We start from the raw sequence: 23,146 nt of genomic DNA, 5'->3' as shown, positions 1-23,146 counted from the left end.
TTCTCCTAAGTTAATATTTCATGATTCCAGGCCTGAAGGTGAGAGGTATTTTGCATGAATTGAGCCAGACTGGAACCACTTGTAGCCCTGCTCACAGTATGTGGTACATATAATTATTTGTTCATTTCTCTGTCTGCTTCACCAGATGAGCAACTCAAATACACAGAATTCTCTTCTTCCTCATAAAGTTACTTCCTTACCCCAGGAATTGCCACATATATATCCCTTACATACTGCATCTAGCAAAAAACAAAAAAACATATAAATTGATTCTTGGATGAATCTACGATGAATAGATGTGTGCATGGATGGATGGATGGATGGGCAAACAGATGAACAGACAACCATATACAAAGGTAATTATGGGATAATAAGTGAATACGTAAATGAGTATGTGAATAACTTTGTCATGTTATCATTCATAAAGTGTCAAAGGTAGAACATTTAGCTTTTTCCATGTGTAGAAATCCAGAGCTTCTAATGACATTTTCAGCATTGCCAGATTATTGCCAGCATAAAGTCTGAAACAATAGTAACTAAATGACTATATCTTGAAAGGCAACCCCAGATATTTCCTATCGTTAATTCTTTTCAAAGGCAGGCAGCATCTCAATGACCTACCCTGAAAATGCCAGCCAGCCTCTCCCAAATCCCCGCCCAATGGAGCATCTTCGCCATCCCTAACTCCCGCCAAGTTGACTCATATGCTCAGAGATTTACTTGGTCTCTATATAAACAGAACTTTCTGCAGAAATTTCTGCCCTGCTTATTTGCCAATGATTTTCCCAGAGAGCCTGGGAATATTTATCACCTTGTGTGTGGCTGTGCCAGGAGAGGAACTCGCCAGGTTCTTCTGCAGATTCCAGCCCTGTGCTAAAAGCAGGAAGCCCATAGGGAAGTGCACTGGCTCAAACTGGGGATTCTTCTCATCCTCCTTTAAAGCTTCTGCTTCCTGCTTTAAATTCTTAATGACTACCTTCCATTTAAACTTGCCTTTAGATTTAAAGGAGGTTAACTCCAACAGTTCTGCAAACCTAGATAAACTAGTTAGAACGATGTCGGGTGATTTTAAGAGCTTTTTTAAAAAGGTGTGGAATGAGCATGAAAAAATGCAACCTGGAATCAAAATAGAAGTAAATCACAGGCAACTGATGCACCATCACTGGGGTAAAGACAGAAATTGGGAGACGTGGCGATTTTTTCGAGACTGAAGATGGAAGGTCATGATTTATTTTCTTGTTGAGCTATTATTTAAACTATGTGTCTCAATGGATAGAGTTACCCTGCCATAATCTTCTTTAAGGTTCCCAGAGCATTCTTAATGCCCAATAATTATGGAGTAGAGTAGGAACCTATGCTCCTAAAAAGTTACAGGGTATCAATTTGGTTATGAATGGAATTATTATATCATTTTAAATTTTTTGTTAGTTTTTATATTACATCAGTAAAACAGAGAAAAAAAGTACTTGCATCTCCTTGACTCTCCTAAAAAGTATCTATAATCCTCCTTGCTGAGATAACCAAGGCTAACATTTTAGAGCAGTGTTTTTCAAACAAACTACTTTGTGATATTAGGAGATCATGAAAGCAACTTAGTGGGTCATGAGCAGCGTTTTAAAAATGAAACAGGAGAATGGATAACAAAAGCAGAATATAATTGGAATAAAGTAGATTTGGGTAGGAAAGGCTAAAATAGTAAAGAAAAGAAAAAATAGACACATCAGAATGTACCACACAGAGAAAACATAAGTATTGTCAATTTACTGTTGTTTCAGCTATATGCATCTACTGGCTCACAAATGTAAAACCTATTTCTCACTGTGGATCATGATCAAAACATTTCCTAAAAATACTGATTTGAGCCAAGGGCAGTGATACCTGCAATCCCAGTATAGGGAGACTGAGATAGGAGGACCACAGGTTCAAGGACAGCCTCAGCAACGTAGTGGGCCCTCAGCAACTTAGTGAGACTGTTTAAAAATAAAAAATAAAAAAGGCTGGGGGTGTAGCTCAGAGATAGAAAGCCTCTGGGTTCAATTCCTAGTAACACACACACACACACACACACACACACACACACACACACCTACACACATTCACTGATTTGGTATATAACCTTCCAGACATCAGACATTTTTCTTTCCTGTATCTTCTTAATAGACATGCAATATGCTGCATATGATTTTGTAACAAGTCTTTTTAACTTTGTAATACACCACAAACATAGTTCTAGGTTTAATGATGGTAGAGTATTTCAATGTATAATAAGATTTCCTCTACTAATGTATAGTAATGTTTATTCAACCAATTTTCTATGGCTAGTCACTGAGGATATTTCTAATACTTCTTACTTATAAACAATACTGAGGCACCAATAAATTATTTTATTTTGCTTTACCAATAATTGTCTTAGGTTAAAGTCAGATGTGAAATCTTTAGCATATTTTTGTATATTAATTACATAAAGGCTAACTGCCTACCAGATAAAAATTATTCAATTTATATTCCCATCAGCATTATCTAAAAGCATCCAGTAGCCACCCTAACCTCATTTCCACCCCAAACCTGACCAATATTTATTTTTTATGCCACAGTTCATTATGTCTTCAAACAAAATTGTAGAATACAGAAAGGTGGCCTTGGAGCTAGAAAAGAAATATATGTGTCCATGAGAAAAATCTTTTTATTTTGGTGGTACTGGGGTTCCTGGAAGCCCTTCTACCTCTGGGCTACACTCCCAGAGCTATTTTTACATTTTTTTATTTGGAAACAGGGTCTCCTAAGCCAGCGTGCATGGCTGGCTTCGAACCAGTGCGATCCTCCTGTCTCTGCCTCCCAAGCACGGGGATTACGAGCATGCGCCACCATGCCCGGCTAGAATCATTTGGTATTAGAAAGTGATTTGATATATAAAATGATTCCAATGATGGTAAATGATTTATTTCATATAGTGAATATATTCTTAAAAATATTAAGGTTTTAGGGAAATGAAATTATTATACTAATTATTAATTAGTTACACCAAGACACATAGTTACCATCTCATGTGTTAACCTAACGCTGTCATATGTGTACACTTCCTATACAGTAAGAATTTCTTTGGGCAGGGTAGGGGATTGAATACCCAGTGCATTCTACCTCTGAGCCACACCTCTAGCCCTATTTTATTTTTTACTTTTGAAACAGTGTCTAAGTTGCTGAGAGTTTCAATAAATTGCCAAGATTGGCCTTGAATTTGGGATCCTTCTGTCTCGGTTTCCTAAGTACTGGGATTACAGGCATGCATCACTGTGACCAGCATATGTATTTCTCTCTTCATAAGCTTTTTAATTTGTACATCGTAATCTCAGCCCTTCTAAGCATCCAATGTCAAACTTGGATGTCTTAGGCATTTGGAGCTCTGTTTCCCCGTCATAATCTGGGTGTCAGAGGTGATCTCAGTGGCTATAAGTAGGAGGGATGAAAGAAAGGGTGCCCTGTCTAGCAAAGAGCTGGGTGGAGTAGTTGGGTGCCTGAACTGAAGACACAAGAATAATATTATAATATTTCCATCAAAAATGTTGAGGGGTTTGTGAAAATAACAGGAGATAGTATTAGCAGAAAGTAGTTACACACTAAATATTATAGGTATGTGTATTATACATACACACACATACATGAGTGTTCATGCCTATGAATTTGCCTGAAGTCTGAATATGTTTAGAAGAATCTCCTTAGCAGCACTCAGTCATCTACAACAAAAATGTAATGATTTTCCCAATACTTGGGAGGCTTAAAGAGGAGGATTACAGATTAGAAGCCATCTTAAGCATGATAGTGAGACCCTGTTTCAAAATAAAAAGGGCTGAGGGTATAGCTCAGGGATAGTTTTTGGTTCAATCCCCAGTACCAAAATAAAACAAAATTCAGCGATTTTCCAAAAACTGGAGTAGACCTAGCTATAGGAAAAAAAGTCAAGGGATAAAGAAGAAAGGGTAGGCTGTGGTCTAAACCATGCCTGGGTAAAAGGAAAGAACAGCAGCCTGGGACACACAATAGATTTAAGCATGAGTTACCCAGGTGCTCAGCATAAATCTGGACTATTCAAGGCCTTTTATGCATAAAGCTCTTTTTGCATTTCACACCTGGCGAGTGAAGAAAAGCATTCCCTGTCTAATTTCTGACTTCACAGGCTGTCTCACTAGGCCTCCATCAGTTTCTAAAAGTCAAAAGCAAATTGCATAGTCGCCTTTATATTTGAAGAAAATCTGGGTTAATGGTCCAAAGCAGTTCCCTCATGGAAAAAGCAGCTCACCGATCCTCTACTTAGGAAAACGAACGAGGTGTATATAGTAAGTCTAAAACTGTGTTCAAACTCATCATAAAAGCACACTTTCAAAGGACCAGATGTGTGTCACTCGGCAGCAAGGTCCCCTGGGGACTTCTCATAATCATTTTCCAGACTCAACTCTAAAGGCTTCACATATTCACACCCAAAGTGAATCAAACTCAATCAAAACACAAGGCAGATTTGGGCCTGCTTTGGTGGCAGGGATGTTTCGGGTATACCTGATATGTTTGAAGGGAAAGGCTCAGACTAAATCATTCACCCTTCCACTCTATAATGGTGGTCATTGCCAACCAGTGAGTAGGACCTGTAAGACCACAGGTTGGGGTTGAAAGGATTACAACATCCATGGCGTCCAGGACTTGAAACCTTTTCAAAGGAGTCTGAGAATCTTGCCCTATGTGAAGGCTTTGAAAGTAATTCCTGTGAGAAGTTCTAGAGTTTACTTGAGAAGTGTGTGTGTGTGTGTGTGTGTGTGTGTGTGTGTGTGTGTGAAATAAGGATAGAGATGTGTATGTGTGTGTGTGTGTGTGTGAGAGAGAGAGAGAGAGAGACAGACAGACAGACAGACAGACAGACAGAGAGAAATGGAATCTTGCTAAGTTTCTGAGGCTGTCCTTGAAATTGTAATATTCCTGTTTCAGCCTTCCAAGTGCTAACATTACAGGCATGTGCTTGAGAATTTTTAAACCTCTCAAATTAAAAAAAAAAATCCATCTTGCTGGGCGTGGTGGCGCACGCTTGTAATCCCCGCACTTGGGAGGCGAAGACAGGAGGAATGTGCAGGTTTGAAGCCGGCCTCTCTGGCTTAAGAGACCCTGTTTCCAAATTTTAAAAATATATAAAATAGGTCTGGGAGTGTAGCCGAGAGGTAGAAGGGTTTCCAGAAGCCCCAGTACCACCAAAAGAAAAAAAAATCCATCTTTCTGGGGTTGATGTTTTTTGTGTCAGATGTTCAAGTCCCTGAAGGCAGAATCAAAGGAATCAACTCTCTCAGTTGATGGATAGAAAGGCCTCTCTCTCTCTTCTTTGCCTCTTGGCCTTCTGAGGATGTGTTCTGCCTTGCCTAAACCTAGCATCAACCTTGATAGTAGGGGCAATGGAGAAGGCAACTCTTGATAACTCCAAAGATCAATCCAGCCAAGTGATTAGAGAACTCATCGTTCTTCCTCCCCCACTCCCTCCCTAAGGAAAGGAAGTGATTTGAAATCCAAGAGGATTCTCCTTCTCACAGAAGAACTGAAACAGTACCAGTAAAGATTCCAATGTCAAACTCCAGTTACATGGAGTTTGCAAGTGATTTGGAACATGGCCTTGTGAGGATCTTCTGCCTATGAATCAAAAGGCCCCATAATTATGCTTTAATTGAGAAAGAAAGGGGAGGTCCTTTTAAGTAGATCAGGGTTTCTCCATTCTAGACACCAAAACATCACTGTGGAAGATCAGTGATTATCTTTTATACTACAAAAAAAAAAAAACAGATCAAAGCTTCATTTGGCCTAGTTCAGAAAGTTAAGGGACAGCAAGGAGCAAGAATAGTCGCTGTCACAGTGTCTTATCGAGGGAGAAAGTTTTATAAAACTCAAGTCAGGGAGTTTGTACCCAACAGAAATGTGTAAGTACATTCACCAAAAGAAATGAGTGGGAGTGTCCATAGCAGCATTATTCAATATACTTAGCTGAAAATTATCCAAATACCATCAATAGTAGAATGGACAAATAAATTGTGCTATATTCATACCAAGTATTACTATGCAGCAGTGAAAATAAACTACAACCACATGCAACACCATAAATGGTTCATAAAATATAATTTTGAGCAAAAAACCCAGATATGGAAATATCATATTCTATGATTCCAAAACAGTTCAAAGTAATCAGTGCTATTACAAGTCAGGATAATAGCTACCCTTGACTGGAAGGGAATACTATCAGGGTTTCTAGAAAGCTGGAAATGTCCTGTTTCTTACCCTAGGTGATAGCTTCAGAGGTGTATTAGGTTTTCAAAAACCCATTGAGCTATACACTGATGCTCTGTGCCGTTTCTGCATTTGTGTGCAACAGCAACATTTATATATGGACAGTGTTTCAGTCAACATTCTCACTGCTGAGACCCAATTAAGCCTGGTCACACATAACCTAGAGGAAGAAAGATTTATTTGTTCAGAGTTTTGGAGATTTCAGAGTTTTGGTTTATGTGGGACCAGGTCTGTGGAGCTCAGGTGGTGGTGGGAAGCAGAGAGAGGGTGAGAACAAAGGCTCTGTGCTCATAGCACAGAGGATGGACAAGAGAAATAGCAAAGGGAGGAGGGATCTTCTATCATTCCCAAGGCCACACTTCCAGGGACCCCTCCCCAGCCAAGACCTGCCTCCAACATGGCTACCTACTCTCTGGAAAGTCTCAGGAGACATTAGAAATCCATTTGAGATGGAGAGAGAGAGAGAGAGAGAGAGAGAGAGAGAGAGAGAGAGAGAGAGAGAGAGAGAGAGAGAGTCTCTTGTCTTTATCCTCTAAAAACATTTCTCTAGAAACAGGAATTCTGCTAACAGATTTTTCTTTCCATCTGCTTACTATAAGAAAGCTGCCACACAGCTTCTGCTCACACACAAGTTCTCTTCCCTTCTCTCAGAGAAAGAAAAGCCTCTTTAGTGCCTCTTTTATTCAGGTAAAGAACACCAAATACTTTGGTGTACCTTGGTCATCTATGTATTTTCAAGAAAATCAAGCCTTTATCCTCCCTGCACTATATCTCTGTGTTTTATAGGGTCAGCTAACTACTGTGACAAACATTCCCTAAACCTTATAACACAAGTTCACTTCACCCATAGGATAAATTCAATCAGATGTTGATGGACAGCCTTTCACATGGTGAGTCAGAGACCCAGGCTCCTTTCATCTACTGGGTAGCTGTTGGGAGCATTGTTAGTCATCACCTTTGAGATTATCTCAGTCTGGCTTAAGAGGGGCACAATCTGCCCACCCAAAAGGAGATTTCTACATGCAGACATATCTTCAAGGACCGATAAAGCCAAGACTCTAACAACTTCCTTATTTCCCAGAATTTTACCCTTTCATTCCCTGATTCATCCATGTCTACCTTGATGTTTTTCCCTGATTCTCGCCCACGATTGCTTTGCTGTCTTTTGTGAATACAATGTTTTGGTTAAAACTCTCAATAAAAGCAAGAGGTTGGTGAAAGGACAGGAGAAGAAATATCTCTCTCCTCCCCAGCTCCCTCTGCTGTCTTGTTTCTCTAATAATGATAATTTTCTATAAAATCATTATAACTCCCTTGTCACTCATACAAGATATTTCTAATCAATCAGTCAGTATCAAAGCTCTCCACAACAGGTGGCCCCACCACATTTTAGGGCCTTGGTCTTCCCTGCTGAGCCCTCTGCAGGAACCCAGCTCAGTGGAGAAAGAATGAACTGCATACAATTGTTTAAGAGCTATTATCTGGCCTTCCTACAGGTAGAGCAATTATTCTTCCCACATCTCATTGGATGGAACTCTGCACCTGATCACACCTAACTACAAGTTAGGTTGGGAAACACAGCCTAAAGGCATGCCCAGGAGTAAAAAAGAAAGAGTTGGTGAACAACTACAAATTCTTTGCCACATCAAATTGGTAATTTCCCTTCTCTTCTAGCTGTTCCATGCCTGAAGTCTGAATACCAAGAAGAAAAAGGCATGGCATTATGCAAGAAGATACAAACAGGGCATAGATGTTTGCACTTCTGCAATGGCACGCATCCACACCTATGCCTCCTTTTGCCCATCATCAGAAGCCCCCAAGCCCTGAGAATGGGGGTATAATGACAGTCAGATGCTAAATTGTTCTTGCAGGGCTCCGTGGCTGTGGTAGTCTAGCCAAGTCAGAAAATGGAATGACATTCTTTTGTCCCTTATTTTTACTGTACATCCAGCTGGCCAGAATATTTGCTCTGACTGTGAAGCCAAAGGAGCTGGGTTTCATCCACATTTATACCTACTTCCATTTTCCAAGCCTTGAATTAATAATAATGATGAAACAGCAACAAAATAGTACCATCAATGGCTTAAACATATTAAACCTTACTGTGTATCCTATGCTTATACTGCACACTGCTGGCACTACCCCTGGAATTAATTCACTTAACCTTCATAACAACTCTATGCAGCTAATACTGACAGCATCCCCATTCCACAGAGAAGGAAACAGAGGCACAGAGACTATGTACTTGTCCAAGGTCACACAGTCAGTAAGTGGTGGAACTCCAAAATCAAAGGCCAGCATACACTCTTTACTAGGAAGGTAGTCCGGATTAGGAACACAGGCATGCGATCATGTCAGAAATCCCAGTCCCTCGGTGAGCAAATCTGGAAGCTAAGCTTCCTAAGTGTAAAGTTTGAGTCAAGCAGGCTGATCAACCACAGAAAAGCATGCAAAGGCACTTGGAAAGAAAACAAAGTCCAATTTGGGAAGTAAAGGAAGGTGTCACTTCTTCAACTATCATATTGACAAATCAATTAAGAAAACCCAAAAGGGCTTCAAACTCTCTTTATAGGCCAATATTCTAAATAGCCTGCCCCACTCATTGTCCTTCTTCCGAGTTCATGTGTAATTGAACCCCACTCCTCATTATCACCTCCCGCCCTACCACCAGCCTGAGACTTGCCCATCTTGGGAGAGAAAACAAAGGGTTAACAAAGCCACACAAGAGGAAACGTGATGCAATATATTTTTCTCCGAACAATTAGATTAGTTTTAATTAGGAAAGGCTAAAATTTTGCCAGATGAGCACCGGGTGACATCTGATACCTGAGCAGGGTTCCAACATCTCTTCTCTCACAACAAAGGCATTTAGTTCAAGTGATGCTCTTTGAAAGCTTTCCAGGGCACCCTTCCCAATATCTTTTCTTCATTTACCCGCTTCCCCCCATGTGGCCCCAAACATCAAAACCCATGTCTCTCCTGTTTGTAAAACAGAAAGTCCCATGGCTTCTCACGTGGAGAAGGATTACTGCGGTATTTATTCCTGCTGGACTTCTTCCCTCTTGTAGTTAATCCCTAGAATCAAACTCTTGATAAACATTCGTCATCTCACAAATGAATCACTTCAAGGATGGGGGGGATCGGCTGAGGTAGCAGAATTTTGGTGCCAAATTTAAAAGGGAAATACAGCTTTACTTGCATTGTTAAAATATAAATACAGGCTCAAGGAATGGAGTCCAGATGCAGGCTGGAGCAAAACATAAATATTGATATTATATTCTAATGAACATTATGTTTCAGTGGCTGTCATCTGTCCTCATAGTTAATAGCTCTTCTCTATCTCAGATGTCAAGTATTAGAAAAAAAATCAAAAATAGGACTGTTAGCTCAGGCCTGTAATCCCATTACTTGGGAGGCTGAGACAGGGGGATCATAAGTTCAAGGCCAGTATCAGCAACTTAGTGAGACCTTGTTTCAAAACAGTAAAATAAAATAGGACTGAGGGTAGAGCTCAGAGGCAGAATATCCTTAGGTTCAAAACCAAGTACCACACACACACACACACATACACAAAATCAGGAATAACTGAACTCTAGAAGAGGGCTTTTATCTCACAAATTTAAATGCACTTAAAACAATCAGAAATCAAATTTTGAACAACCTTCTTAGTCCTTCAATGAGACTTCAAGCATCAGAATTGGCTGAAAATGCAGTTGCAAATCAGTATTCCCTGTTACTTGGAAAATGTCCTCTGAGTAGTAAGATCCTTTTTTTTTTCATGTCTTTTAAAATGCTATTTTAGCTGAGTGTGGTAGCATATCCTTGTACTTGGGAGGTTGAGACAGGAGGATTACAGGTGGGAGGCCAACCTCAGCAACTTAGTGAGATCCTATTTCAAAATAAGAAAAACAGTAAGGCTGGAGGTATAGCTCAGTGGTATAATACTTGTGGATTCAATCCCTTGTATCATACACAAAATAAATGAATAGATAAATAAATAAATAAAATGTTATTTTAGCTTTGTGTTTAAAAAGTTACCACTTCTAAGTTACTCCTAGGGTCACCAGAGCCCAGAAGCTTCTGTACAGTCATTTTCTTCCGTGGCCTTATTCATTGACAGGCCTGGTTAGGGACTGGTGTTAGGCCATCAGAGTTCAAATATCACTTTTCTACCTCAAAAGAGTATTGCCGGCCAGGTGGGGTGGCCCATGCCTGAGATCCTAGCACTTGGAAGGCTGAGACAAAGAAGAATGAGGGTTTGAGACCAGCCTCAGCAATTTAACAAGACCTTCAGCAATCTAGCAAGGCCTTGTTTAAAAAAAAAGGTAAAATAGGAAAATAGGGCTGGGGTGTAGCTCAGAGGTAGAATGGCCATGAATTCAATCTCCAGTAAGATCTCACACACACACACACACACACACACACACACACACACACATTACCTAGCTGGAGTGAGGGGAGTGTTCTCTATCTCAATATTGGTGTGGGTTACATAGGTAGATACAGATACTAAAACTCATCAAACTATACACTTAAGATCAGTACATATCACTGCATGTAAATTATACCTTAAAATTTTTTTGCAGGTCTGGAGATAGAACCCAGGGGCATTCTACCTCTGAGCTACAACCCCTGGCCTATTTTTTATTCTTTATTTTGAAACAGGGTCTCACTGAGTTGCAGAGGGCCTCACTAAGTAGCTGAGGCTGTCCATGAACCATGATCATCCTGTCTCAGCCTCCCGAATGCTGGGATTACAAGCGTGCGCCACCACGCCCAGCTCCATTAATATTTTTAAGAAGTTATTAAGGTACCTTTTAGTTCCTTTTATAGCAGAAATGATGGATCACCAAGATTCTAGGAGAAGCATCTACTTACTGGTGATCAGTGACTTTACAAATACAGTAGATGTTTATGTGAGAATTCTTTTACTCCTCCAGCAAGGAGGCACCAAAGGCTGTACCCTGAGTTCCTTTGGTACAACTCTGGCCGGGAAAGAGGACTCTCCTTTCCTTTCATTTTCCATCTGTGCCCTCCTGTATGGGTTGAAGTGACCAGATCTACAAATGAAGCAAAAAGTGCCAGTGACTCAAAGGTGGACCCAAGTACTTCTTAAGAGTTCCACCCAATGACCACCATCTCTGTGCAGGATTGCCATGGGAGCCCCCTGCTCTGCTTCTACGCCCTCTCCCTCACTTAACACAAGAGGCAAAGTGATTCTTTTCAACTTTAATTGGCTCATGTTACTCCTAGGCTCAAAAGCCTCCAATAAATGCCCACTGCACTCAAAGCAAAAGGCAAAGTCCTGGCAATGGCCACTCAACCCTTTGTGAATCATCCGCAGCCGGCCACGCTAGTCTCCTTCCCTCCCACTCTCCTCCTTGCTTCCCCCACATGCACTACATTGGCCACACACTCACCTCAGGGCCTTTTCACTAGCTGTGGTTTTCTTCTGCCAGAAGAATCTTCCTTCAGCCATCTACATAATGAACTCCCTTACTCCTTTCCAACTTGTGCTCAGATGCCACTTCCTTACCAAGGCCCCCCTGGCTGCCTCATTGAAATGGCAACCCCACCCCCAACTCTCTTGATCATCCATATTCTGTGCTAGTTTCTTTTTGCCTGCAGCATTGTTCATCCTCTAACAGGTTTTTCCCTTTCCCCAAATTACCTGTTTGGTGTTTGGAGATGACCCTTCTCTGCTGGAGCATAGGCTCTTTGGATCATACTTAATGTACCCAGAATGGTGTCTGACACATAATTAAGGAATGAATCAGGATGATAAGGCTATGGCTCAATTTTTTTGTTCCAATACTTCATACTAATAGAGGCTACAAAGAAAGAAAAGTCTTGATTGATGGCTTTGACCATGCAGAGACACAGCACTGCTGGGTCAGCTATGTCCTTTCCCCTGACCCAGCAGTTCACAGATTCAAGCAGAAGTTTTCACCTACTTGGAAAGAAATGTTGCATCCCTCCTACTCTGTCCAATCCGATTGTAGTATCAATAAAATAGCCAATGATTCCCAGGGGGCTCAGGATGGCCAGGCAGGGTTCTCGGTAACCACACACCTTGATGCTTCTAGTTCTGTCAACAACCTGATGTGGCACGTATTGCTTCCATCTCCATTCCATGTTAGATGGAGAAAAACAAAGAGCTAGCCAGGCGTGGTGGCACATACTTTGTAATCCCAGCATTCAGGAGGCTAAGACCTGAGGATTGCAGTTCTCGGACAACCTCAGCTACTTAGCGAGGCCCTTCACAACTCAGTAAGACCCTGTTTCAAAAAAATAAAAAAGACTACAAAAATAGGGCTGGGGGTGTAGCTCAAAGGTGCAGTGCCCCTGGGTTCCATCCCCAGTACCACCACCACCAAAAAAAAGAAAAACAAAGAACCAATAGATTGTTCATGAACATTTGAAGGGGTGGAGCTGGGATTTGAACTCACAGTCCAGCATCACAGTCCACACCCCTAACCACATACTCTCTGGCTTCCCGACACTTGGATACACTCAACACTTCCAAGCATCACTGGAATTGAGCCTAGGAAGCTACAATCATGAATTTCCAGCATTTTTCGAAAGGAACAAAGAACAAGGACAGAAGGTCCTCAACAGAGATCCTAAAAGAAAGGAAGGACATTCTGATTCTCTGCCTTTCACCAACCAGACACTCATCAGCTGGTTAAATGAACTCTGGGTCCCAGAGAGTCCCCTTGCAGTCTACCAGTATACTCATACTGTGACCAAAATGACAAAACAAATCCCCCCAAATAAACTTTCTACCTATTATATACAAGAAAATTAGAATGGCCTCTTTGATTGTTATAAGTGAGTCCAGTTTGAGCCAGATTAACCTCATTTCCCTTTTGAGTAGGGCTATTAGACCCGAAGATCAAAGGAATGCTGCCAACATATGGCATCTTGATTCCAGCAAACCATTTGACAGTCGCTCACGATGATAGATCTTGTGGGCAAGGTGGAGAAATGTGGTTAGAACAGGAAGGCGGGGGTGCATTCATAGATGCTGCAGCAGCAATACCCAAGGAATGTTGATTAATGGATGTCAACTTGGAGGGATGTCGCTAGTACTGCCTGCCAATGGGCTCTGGTCTTGAGTCCATCTAAACAATGATTTTATCAAAAAGATGTGGGCAATGGCACAGAATCATGTTTATGGTGTCTGCAGAGAGCAAAGGGCTCTGGGCAGTAGCTGACACATTGAATCAAGATTTTAAACTTTCACCGCTGATTGCAAATGAAAGAGTAAAGCAAGCAAGATTCAATTTAACAGAGACAATGGGAGAGTCTTGTGAAATTTAAGTTCAATCCACCAACAGGAACCATGGCATAGAGGAAACCTCATGTTAAAAACAACCAAGTGCTGTGTGTGTATATGTTCTTTTCAGTCTCAGCCTCATTATGATGTATAATTGCAATGCACCAATAAAAGTATTTTTAAATGTGTTCCTAAAATTTAAAAAAAACTACCACTATAAAAGAAGGAAAGTCATTAGGCCACAAAAACAGCAATATGCCAAAAGAAGCTGGGTATGGTTCCGCATGCCTATAACCCCAGTACTTCAGAAGCTGATACAGAAGGATCATGGGTTTGAGGCCAGCCTCAGCAACTTAATGAGGCCCTCAGCAACCTCACAAGATCCTTTTGTAAGTAAAAAATGGTGATATCTGTGTATCTCCGTGGTTAGAGAGCCCCTGGATTCAATTCCTAATGCCAATATGTCAACAGAGTTGTGTAATGGTTAAAACAAGAACCCCCTTAGTCCTAACTAGACATTCATATAAAGAAAGGAACAAATCCAAATCCAAATTTTTGTCTGTACATGTGGCAGAGGACAACCAAAGTGGGAAGGAACTAGAATTCTGACATTAATAGGCCTGGTCAAAGGAACTAAAGCGGTTTTACCTGGGACGGAGAAAACTTAGAAGGGACTATTATAGTAACTTACAGGCGTCTAAGAGATGTCCCAGATAAAAAGATTACAGGCAGATTCCATAGAGCTTCAGACACCAGAACCAGGACTAAAAGTTGTCATTACAAAAAGTTCTAGTCTCAATGTATATAAGGACTGTGTATGTGAGAATAGGAACTATCCAGCAGTAAAACTGGGATAGGGATGGCCACTTCTGGCTCCTGGGAGTCTCAGTGGGCACAGAAGCCAGATGGGCTGCCATTTGGGCCATCTTCAAAAACAAATCCCCTCTCTAGATCGTAAGGTGCATTCCACTGGTACTAAGGACTCTCCTAACTAAAGATCCCAAGGTTCCGTGACTCGTTAAATTAACTGTATTCTTGGTTAATTCCACTGTGAAGGGCTTAGATACATAATGGTTAAGTAATTTTTCAGCACATGGATGCCTGGTTCTTAAGATTACTATTTCAGTAAGCCCAAACCTTCTCATGTTTATGAGAGATGGATTGAGAGATGTACATTATATCTGAAGCCAAAATTGATTGTGCCTATTATCTTCATTCACAAAGATGAGCTGGATAAAGTCCCCATCAACCTGCTGGGTCGATGGTCCAGTAGGAGTGGCCTCCAAAATATTTCAACAAATTTTGCCTAGCATGAGATACTTACATTCAGAAGCCACTCCTACTTCATTATTCTTATTGTCATCTTTTATCAAGATATGATTCATGATTTCCTGATACTGAAAGAATTTTGAGGAATTTTTTGTGATTGATGGTTTGTTCCAGGAATATCCTTCCTATGATATTTTTAACACAACAACACACAAAACCTTGTGTCCCAAGATTCTTTTTGTAGTACCAAAGATGATCTCCAGAGACATTCTAACTCTGAGTTACACCCCCAGCCACATATATATGTATATTTTTAAAATTTTGAAATGGGGCCTCACTAAATTGCCAAGGCTGGCCTCAAACTTGTGATCATCTTGTCTCAGCCTTCCAAGTACTGAAATCACAGGTGTGCACCATCACACCCAGCCCAAGACTTCTTTCTTTTTTCTTTTTCTTCCTTTGTGGTACCGAGGATGGAATTCAGGGGCATTCTACTTCCGAGTTACATCCCCAGCCCTATTTTTATTCTTTATTTTGACAGGGTCTCACTGAGCTGCAAAAGGCCTCACTAAGTAGGTGAGGCTGTCAGCAAACCATGATCCTCCTATCTCAGACTCCCAAGTACTGGGATTACATAAAGGAGCACCACCACACCCAGCAGCCCAAGACTGTTAAGAGAATAAAAAGAGACTACGCTGAACTGTCAATATAAAATTCCAACTATGTTTAAAATTACCATCCACTCTAAAATTTCCAAGTGTCATATTAATTCAGTGAATCCTCAAGAATCATGGGATAATGTGAGATAATAGGAGAGATTTCCTAGGCCAACACAATTTAAGGGGAATGACGACTAACGGCAGACTTACAAGCTCTGAGACTGAAGACATTGCTGAGCGTCTCTGTGGACTTTATCTTTTCCTGGTGGCAGTGTGTGGAAAACACCATCACACACAGGAAGAAATAACCTTCATTATTATATATTGCCACCTTAGCAATACCGGTGTAGCAGAATTCTAAGGATTTCCTAAGTAAAGTAGTTAGGTAGTTTTGATTTAAAAGTCCAATCCTGTCCAACAAGAAAAGTCTAGAAAAAAAGTGTTACTGTTACTGGTTATGAAATCAGAGTTATGAATTATTAACCTCTGAAAGATTTCTTTCTTCTCTGTTGTTCCGTGAGGTTTTACAGCAGCATTCAGTGGAGCTGCTAGGACCTTGTAATGATGTAGAGAAACTGGCTGAGCAGAGCCAGAAGAAAAAGAAACTTAACCTCAGTCACTGAGACACCCAAGAATACAATTAACCAGACTGTGAAGGCTTTTTACAATGGGTACAATGACTAGAATGGGAAGGGAAAGCAAGATCATCTTCCCAAAGCAGAATACACTGTAATACCAGTCGTTGGGAGGCTGACAGTAGGACTGCAAGTTCAAAGCCAGCCCCAGAAACTTAGTGAGACCCTGTTTCAAAATAAAATAATAAAAAGGGCTGAGGGTATAGCTTGGAGGTAGAATGCCCTTGTCCCTAGGTTCAATACCCAGTAACACACACACACACACACACACACACACACACACACACACACTCCTGAGGGAAATATTTCAAGGAGAAAGAAACATCACCTCTACCAGACTCCCAGCCCTATGTCTTTTCCCTCACATTTTAAAGACTAAACAGAGTATGTTGGTTTGAGTTTCCCCCCAAGTAAATCCTATGAGTACACATGCACACTCGAGTGCATTACCTTAGATGGGAAGTGATCCCAGGAAACACTCAAAGAAGAGTAAGGAAGTGAGATGGAAAAAGGAAGATACTCTAACGAGTAAGTCATCACTGTAGGCAACCATGATTCAACTGGAGAGCTCTGTAAAATGGCGTCACTCTGCCAGAACTCTTCAGTAGCTCCAGCAAAAGCTTTTCCTATCCACAGAGTGCTGCAGATGTTTGAGCATTAACCTCTGAAAGATTTCTTCCTTCTCAGTTGTTCCATGATGGGGTTTTAAAGCAGCATTCAATGGAGCTGTTGGGATCTCATAATGTCACAGTCACCAAGTCCTTGTCCACCATTAGTTGAGTGGTGCTTTGGGGACAGTAATTTGCCAGCACCTCTGTTTCTCCCTGTGTGCACGCCTGGTCCATTAGCCAGATAAAAATAAATGCCTTAGGCAGAGTCACTGTAGGTTTTCAGTAAGTAACCTTCAGCATAAGAGTTGAAGATGAAAGGAACATGGACAGGGCACTGACAGAGTCTACTGTCCAGAATGGGGCAAGCTGGAATAAAAATGAGCACAGAGTTCTAGAAAAGTTGCGGGGAGACAGAAAGTGGACAAGACATTGGTTTCCACTTCACAGATAGGATATCTTAGATGAGCATTAAAAATGAACAGAAAGAAGCCAGTAAAGATGTTCTAGAAGGAAAGAATAGTATATATGTAGGCATTAAGAATGAGGAAGGCTGGGAAGTTGCAGGACATTAAGTAGTTGGGTGGGACTGGTACACAGGGCTGGGTTGGGGTTGAAGGTAGAGAATGCAAGGGGCAAGAGAAGAAGAAATGAAGCTTGCCAAGTGCTCAGGATTATATCACGAAGGGCCTTGACTTTAATATTGCAATTCTCCTGGGCCCCATTACTTTCTATCTGTTGCTACCTGAAATAAGTGGCAAACCCTTAATAAAATGAAAAAATAATAACTCTCTTTTAGAGTTATTATGAGGATTAAATAAGTTAATGCATATAAAACTCTTAGAACAGGTGCTGTCAGAGAGCAAAACTCTGTTATCTAAAAATTAAAATCAATCCATTTGATGAATGACAAGGACAGTGAAATAGAGACATGGTGGTTCTTTCAATAAGTGGCAATAGGTCCATTTTTTCATCTATAAGGAAAATTTCTTGATCCCTACCTCACACCATTTGTAAATATCAATTATATGTCAATCATAGATCTAAATGACAAAGGCAAAAAGTAGAGAGCATAGGAGATATATTTGTGGTCATATGGTGTGTAAAGAATTTCTGTACATGATATATATTCACAAACATATCAAAGTCAATAAGTGAAACAGGAGAAGGAGGGAGAGGGAAAGGAATGGGGTGGGAATTCAAGAAGGGCTAAAAGAGAGTAATGTATGCATGTATGCCTGTACCATCTTGTACCCCATTAAAATGTATGACTACAATGAACAAATAAATAGATAAATAAGATATAAAAAACAGATTACAAAGATAATAAGGTACAAAGAACCTTATTTTATAAAATGAGCAAAGGTCTTAAATAGGTAAGTCTCAAGAGAGAATAATTAAATCATTAAAAATATGTATTGATGTTCAATTTCACAAGCATAGAAAATTGCAAATTAAAGCCACCATGAACCGGATGTGGTGGCACATGCTTGTAATCCCCAGGCATGGGAGGCAGAGACAGGAGGATCACGCAGGTTCGAAGGCAGCCTTGCTGGCTTAAGAGACCCTGTTTCCAAATAAAAATATAAAATAGGTCTGGGAGTGTACGTAGCCCTGAGGTAGAAGGGTTTCCAGGAACCCCATTACCACCACCAAAAAAAAAAGAAAAAAAAGCTGGGTGTGGTGGCACACACACACACACACACACACACACACACACACTTGTAATCCCCTTGGGAGGCTGAAACAGGAGGATCGCATGGGTTCAAAGCCAGCCTCAGCTATTTAGTGAGGCTTTCAGAAACTTAGTGAGACCCTGTTTCCATATAAAATATTAAAAAAAGGTCTGGGAGTATAGCCCAGAAGTAGAAAGCCCCTGGGTTCCACCCCCAGTAGCACCAAAAAAAAAAAAAAAAAACCACCATGAGTTGCATTATACACCCACCAGAGTAGCTACAATTAAAAAGACAGTACCGGTGTCTGTGATGATACGGAGCAACTCAAACTTTCATATATTTCTGGGATCATAAATTGGTACAACCAGTTTAAAAGAGTGTTTGGTGGTATCTACTAAAGCCAAACATATCCTTTAGAAAAAGCAAATTTATTTCAGCTTTAAAACATCAAGCAGACAAACTCATAGAAGGCATGTAGAAAATTATTCATGATGATAGCCTTAAATTGGGAATAACCCAAATATCTATCACCAGGAGAAATGATCAAGAAATAGGGGCATATGTACACAATGGAATTGTATTCAGCCATGAGAATGCATCATCAACTGTATATGCAAACAACATGGAAGAAGCTTACAAACAATGTTAAGTATTGAATAACGCTATATTCTAAAAAGAACACATAGGAGCTCATTTATAGAATGTTCAAAAACAGGAAGACGAGGGTGGAATTTGGAGAGTGGTTACCCCTTGGAAGTGGGATAATAACTTGTAGGAGGTTCAAGAGAAGGGTATTTCAGGCACAGTCATGAAAATTAACCAAGCTAAGCACTTAAAATTTGTGCAATTTCCCTAAGACTGTGAAACTTCAATATCAAATTCACTTAAGATGCAAGGAACTAAATATAATCGACAGCAACCAAAAAAAAAAAAAAAAAAAAAAACACCAACATTCAAATGTCTAAGGATGAATAGGTTGACTTTGAGGTCCATGAAGGAACTGCAGATCTCAGGTGTTAGTGACTGAAAAGCTGGACTCACTTCAAGTTTATGACCATAAATCTCAGAAGGCTCTCAACACAGCCAGATAATCCCACTAAACTTCCTTACTGTATCTAAGTTTCCCCTGAGATGACTTATTAACACCTTCCCTTCTCTCCCCACATTGCCAACACCTTCCGCTCAGCTAATGAATTCATCTCATAACTCCAAGGAAATAGACGTACTAGTAGAAGAACACCCCATCCCACCTCTGTCAGCCCACCTGCCTCTCTGCCTACATCCCCTATCTTCCCTCCTGGTCCCATAAGTAAGTGGCGCGCTCATCTCACTCCATCTCAGCTTCTAAAGCACTTCCATAATTAGCCAGTTCTCTCACCAAGGGCCCCAGCTGGACTGAACCCTACTTGTTTGCAGTGGTGACCAGTTCCCAGTAGGTATCAGCTTCTCTCCCTTTCCTGTCTCATTCCCCATGCCCATCTCTGTGCTTCCTAGCTTCCCCCTTCCACTTGGAAATCCCTTTCAGGCTCTACAATTCTGGGAAACCCAAACTGGGAAGACATAGAACCCTGTGCTTTTCCTCACAATGGTAATTAATGCCTTTTATGGCATCAAACAAGAACAAATGCCATCTTAAATTTTGATGAACGAGAAACGAGACATATTGGGATACAAAGTATGGAGATAGCATTTTAGAAAAATTTAAAAAATGATAGTTTAAGTCCTTTCCCGGGTATTTTATATTAACCCCATCCTTATTGATGTATAAATATACAATAGAGTGTGTTGGCACCAACTGTATGCATATAGTAAAGCTCTTCTCTTCTCTCCATTAACTATTAGTTTATACTCCAGACAGTTAAAGGAACTTGAAGGGGACTGTGTTAAATTTGGGATCCATAACTATCCACTGCTGCTTCTAAAGAAAGCAGAGAGGAGGGCACATTCTGTCCTGGTACTGAGTTTCGCTTGTGTGAAATACAACTGTTTAAACACACACACACACACACACACACACACACACACACACACACACACACACACCACCACCACCACCACCACGGGAAATGTATGCACCACACAAAGGTCTGCAGAACTTCCCTCCAGTTCTTTTGAAGTGAAACCACCACTCTCCCAGCCGCACTCCCCAGATCTCAGCGCTGTTGAAAGTGAAGGGCCTGTCCCTGCTGTGTGGTTTGGGGTAAAAAGGAGGCAGGATTAAAGTGCTCATTTCCAATCCCCAAAGTAAAATACGACTTGGCCTACGGCAGTCCTAATTCTTTCCAGAACTCATCCCCGGAATTGCCCTCTTAAACAACCAGTCATTAACCCAACTCCGGGTCTTTTATAGCTGCGAAAACCGATCGCACACATCATTTATTCATTACGCTTATTATTATTGTTATTGCAGAAAAGCGATGAATTCCCAGGGCGGGGTTCAAAGGGTTTTTCAAAGGAGGAGGAGAGAGGGAGAACGCGCTGGCAGGCAGAGAGAGCAAGAAGGCTGAGCTCAGTTATGGGACCAAGGTTCACGGGGAAATCTCCAGGAAAGGACGCCGCGGAAAGCGCCAGGGCTGTGTGCGCTCGGAGGCCACCACGCACCAGCGCAGCTGCCGCAGCAACAGAAGCTTCTTACGTAAGTCGGAGCGGCTGACATCACCTTTGCCGCGAGCGTCGCGACACGACTAGGCGCCGAAGGACCCGCGGACCGGCCCAGCACCCCAGTCTACCTCCCAGGTCATTCCTAAATGATTCTGCTGCTGCTAGATTTGGGCGAGCACGCACCAGAGGACTGGCCTGCACTCCCCTTAGAGAGCAGATGGCACAGAATAACTACCTATCCAGGGCCCTGGGATGTCTCAAGAGTGAAGTCAACGCACAGCAAAGATGCCAGAGGTCTCCGAGACCTCCTTCCTTGTCGTCTTCCCGCAGCATACCTGGCGGAACTAGTTCATGTCTAAGTCCACACACAGGTAGATCTGGGCAATGATGGGGTAGATCGGGGTGAAAGGGCGAGCAGCCTTTGGAGTCCTCAGAAAGCAGATGGCACTGGGACCATTTAGTAGGAATTCTAGGTCGTTGGGGCAACAAAAGATGTCCAGGGATCTCCTTGATCTCCCCAAGGCCAAGGACTCCCTCCTCCCGCCCCTCCTCGAGTCCCTTCCAGACCTCAAGGGTCAGGCTTCGGGGTTCATCTCAGATGGCAAGTAGCTCCCCACTACGTCGCACACCAGTGCAAGGCATAAGTTCGGGGCTCAGGGCACCCCAAAGGTCAGACAAATTTCAATAGTACTGCAAAAGTCCAAGAAAACCAACTACTCCTTGAGCCCCCAGTCACGAATGGGCTGAGTTATAGGGCTCGGAGCTGGGTTGCTGGAATCCACAGAAGTTGTGCCCTTCTCTCTCGCCCACCAAGGACGTGAAAGGCCAGCGCGAGAGATGAATGACAGGCCCTCTCGGCCTTCGGTACCCCATAAACTCTTCCTTTCTGCCTGTTCTCAGCCCATGGATGTCTGTGAGTCCAGAGGCCACCCTTTTAACTTTCTGCCCTTCGTGTCTACACCCCTGCCTTCGTGGGTCCAGACTGGTTGGCTACTCAGCCCCCAAGGAGGACTGGGATGGAATTCAGGGGAGGGGAGGGATGGGAAGGTGAGAGCAAGGTGCAAGTTGCAGCAGGCGCAGCGCCGCGGGGCTAGAATTGCGGCGACCGCGGAAGGCAGGAGGGTGCGGCGCAGGAGCACAGCGGGCGGCGCGGGTACTCACGCACTGCCTCCTGCTTGGGGTCCAGCGTGCCGAGGACGCGCTGCACGCCGCCGAGCTTGCCCTGCAGCGCCCAAACACGGCGGTGGGTTAGCTGGATGTCGCTCTCGAGTTCCTGGAAGAGGCTGCACGCGTGCCGGGCCACGTCCGAGAGCTGCCGGAGGACGCGGGCCAGCGCAGCGTTGCTGACTGCGCACAGGTCCAGCATGAGCAGCATTGCCGCGGCTGCCGCCGAGGACGCCTCCCCAGCGGCGGACGCCGCCTCCGGGATCCCCACCGCGCTCTCCTCGCCAGCCGCCGGCACCTCTCCGAGAGGCTGCTCATCCTGATCAGCTGGCCCAGGCAGCTGCGGCAGAGCCAGCGGCTGCAGCCCGAGAAGCACCGGGGGCGCACGGGGAGGCTCCTCTGGCCCGGGCGCCTCGGCTTCCTCCCGCCGGCCAGGCGGCTGCAGGGGCGGTGGTGGGTCCGCGCTGCCTCCGCTCGCGTCCTCCTCGGGGCCGGGAGCCGGGCGCCGCTGCCGGCACAGCCACTGCGGCTCCACGATCCGCTTGGCGAAAGGCATCCCGCGCAGCCTGGCCGCGACTTTCTGTTCTCCTCCGAGCTCCCCTAGTGAGCTGGGGTCCGGGCGCGCCCACCTGAACAAGGAGAAGGCAGGAGTCGGGCAAGGCGCGGTCCAGGCAGTCCAGATAGGCAGGGGGCTCCTCCGCTCACCTGGCCTCCTCCTCTTCCCCGCCCTCTCCCTAGCAAATCAGTCCAGCCGGTCCTCCTCCGGGCGCACCGTCCTCTGGGGAGGATGACAAGCGCCGGGCACAGAAATCCCGGGGTGCGCCTGGGCTCTCCTCACTTGCTTCCAACCGGGGTCAGCTGGCTCAGCTCCATCGTTCCAGTGCTCATCGTCGCCGCCCTGGCCACTGCCGCCGCCGCCGCTTTATAAACGGGCGTGTGTGTGTGTGTG

At 43.1% G+C, this 23,146-nt stretch overlaps 1 protein-coding gene across 2 annotated transcripts in view; it reads right to left on the bottom strand.

The window, feature by feature from the left end:
- The window catches only part of NHS (NHS actin remodeling regulator), a gene marked incomplete at both ends in the record, with an annotated part of 393,363 nt that extends 370,610 nt beyond the window's left edge, over positions 1-22,753 (bottom strand). For both annotated transcript variants that reach the window (XM_080718566.1, XM_080718567.1), the window contains one exon: positions 22,195-22,753. In XM_080718566.1, coding sequence (XP_080574692.1) covers positions 22,195-22,753 — 559 coding nt within the window. The remainder of the gene's footprint in view (positions 1-22,194) is intronic.
- Between the last annotated feature and the right edge of the window lie 393 nt (positions 22,754-23,146).

Source organism: Muscardinus avellanarius (genome assembly GCF_963383645.1).
Source record: "Muscardinus avellanarius genome assembly, chromosome: X".
In the NCBI taxonomy this organism is placed as follows: Eukaryota; Metazoa; Chordata; class Mammalia; order Rodentia; family Gliridae; genus Muscardinus; species Muscardinus avellanarius.
The sequence above is the reverse complement of the archived record's forward strand: the minus strand, read 5'-3'. Positions and strand labels throughout refer to the sequence as shown.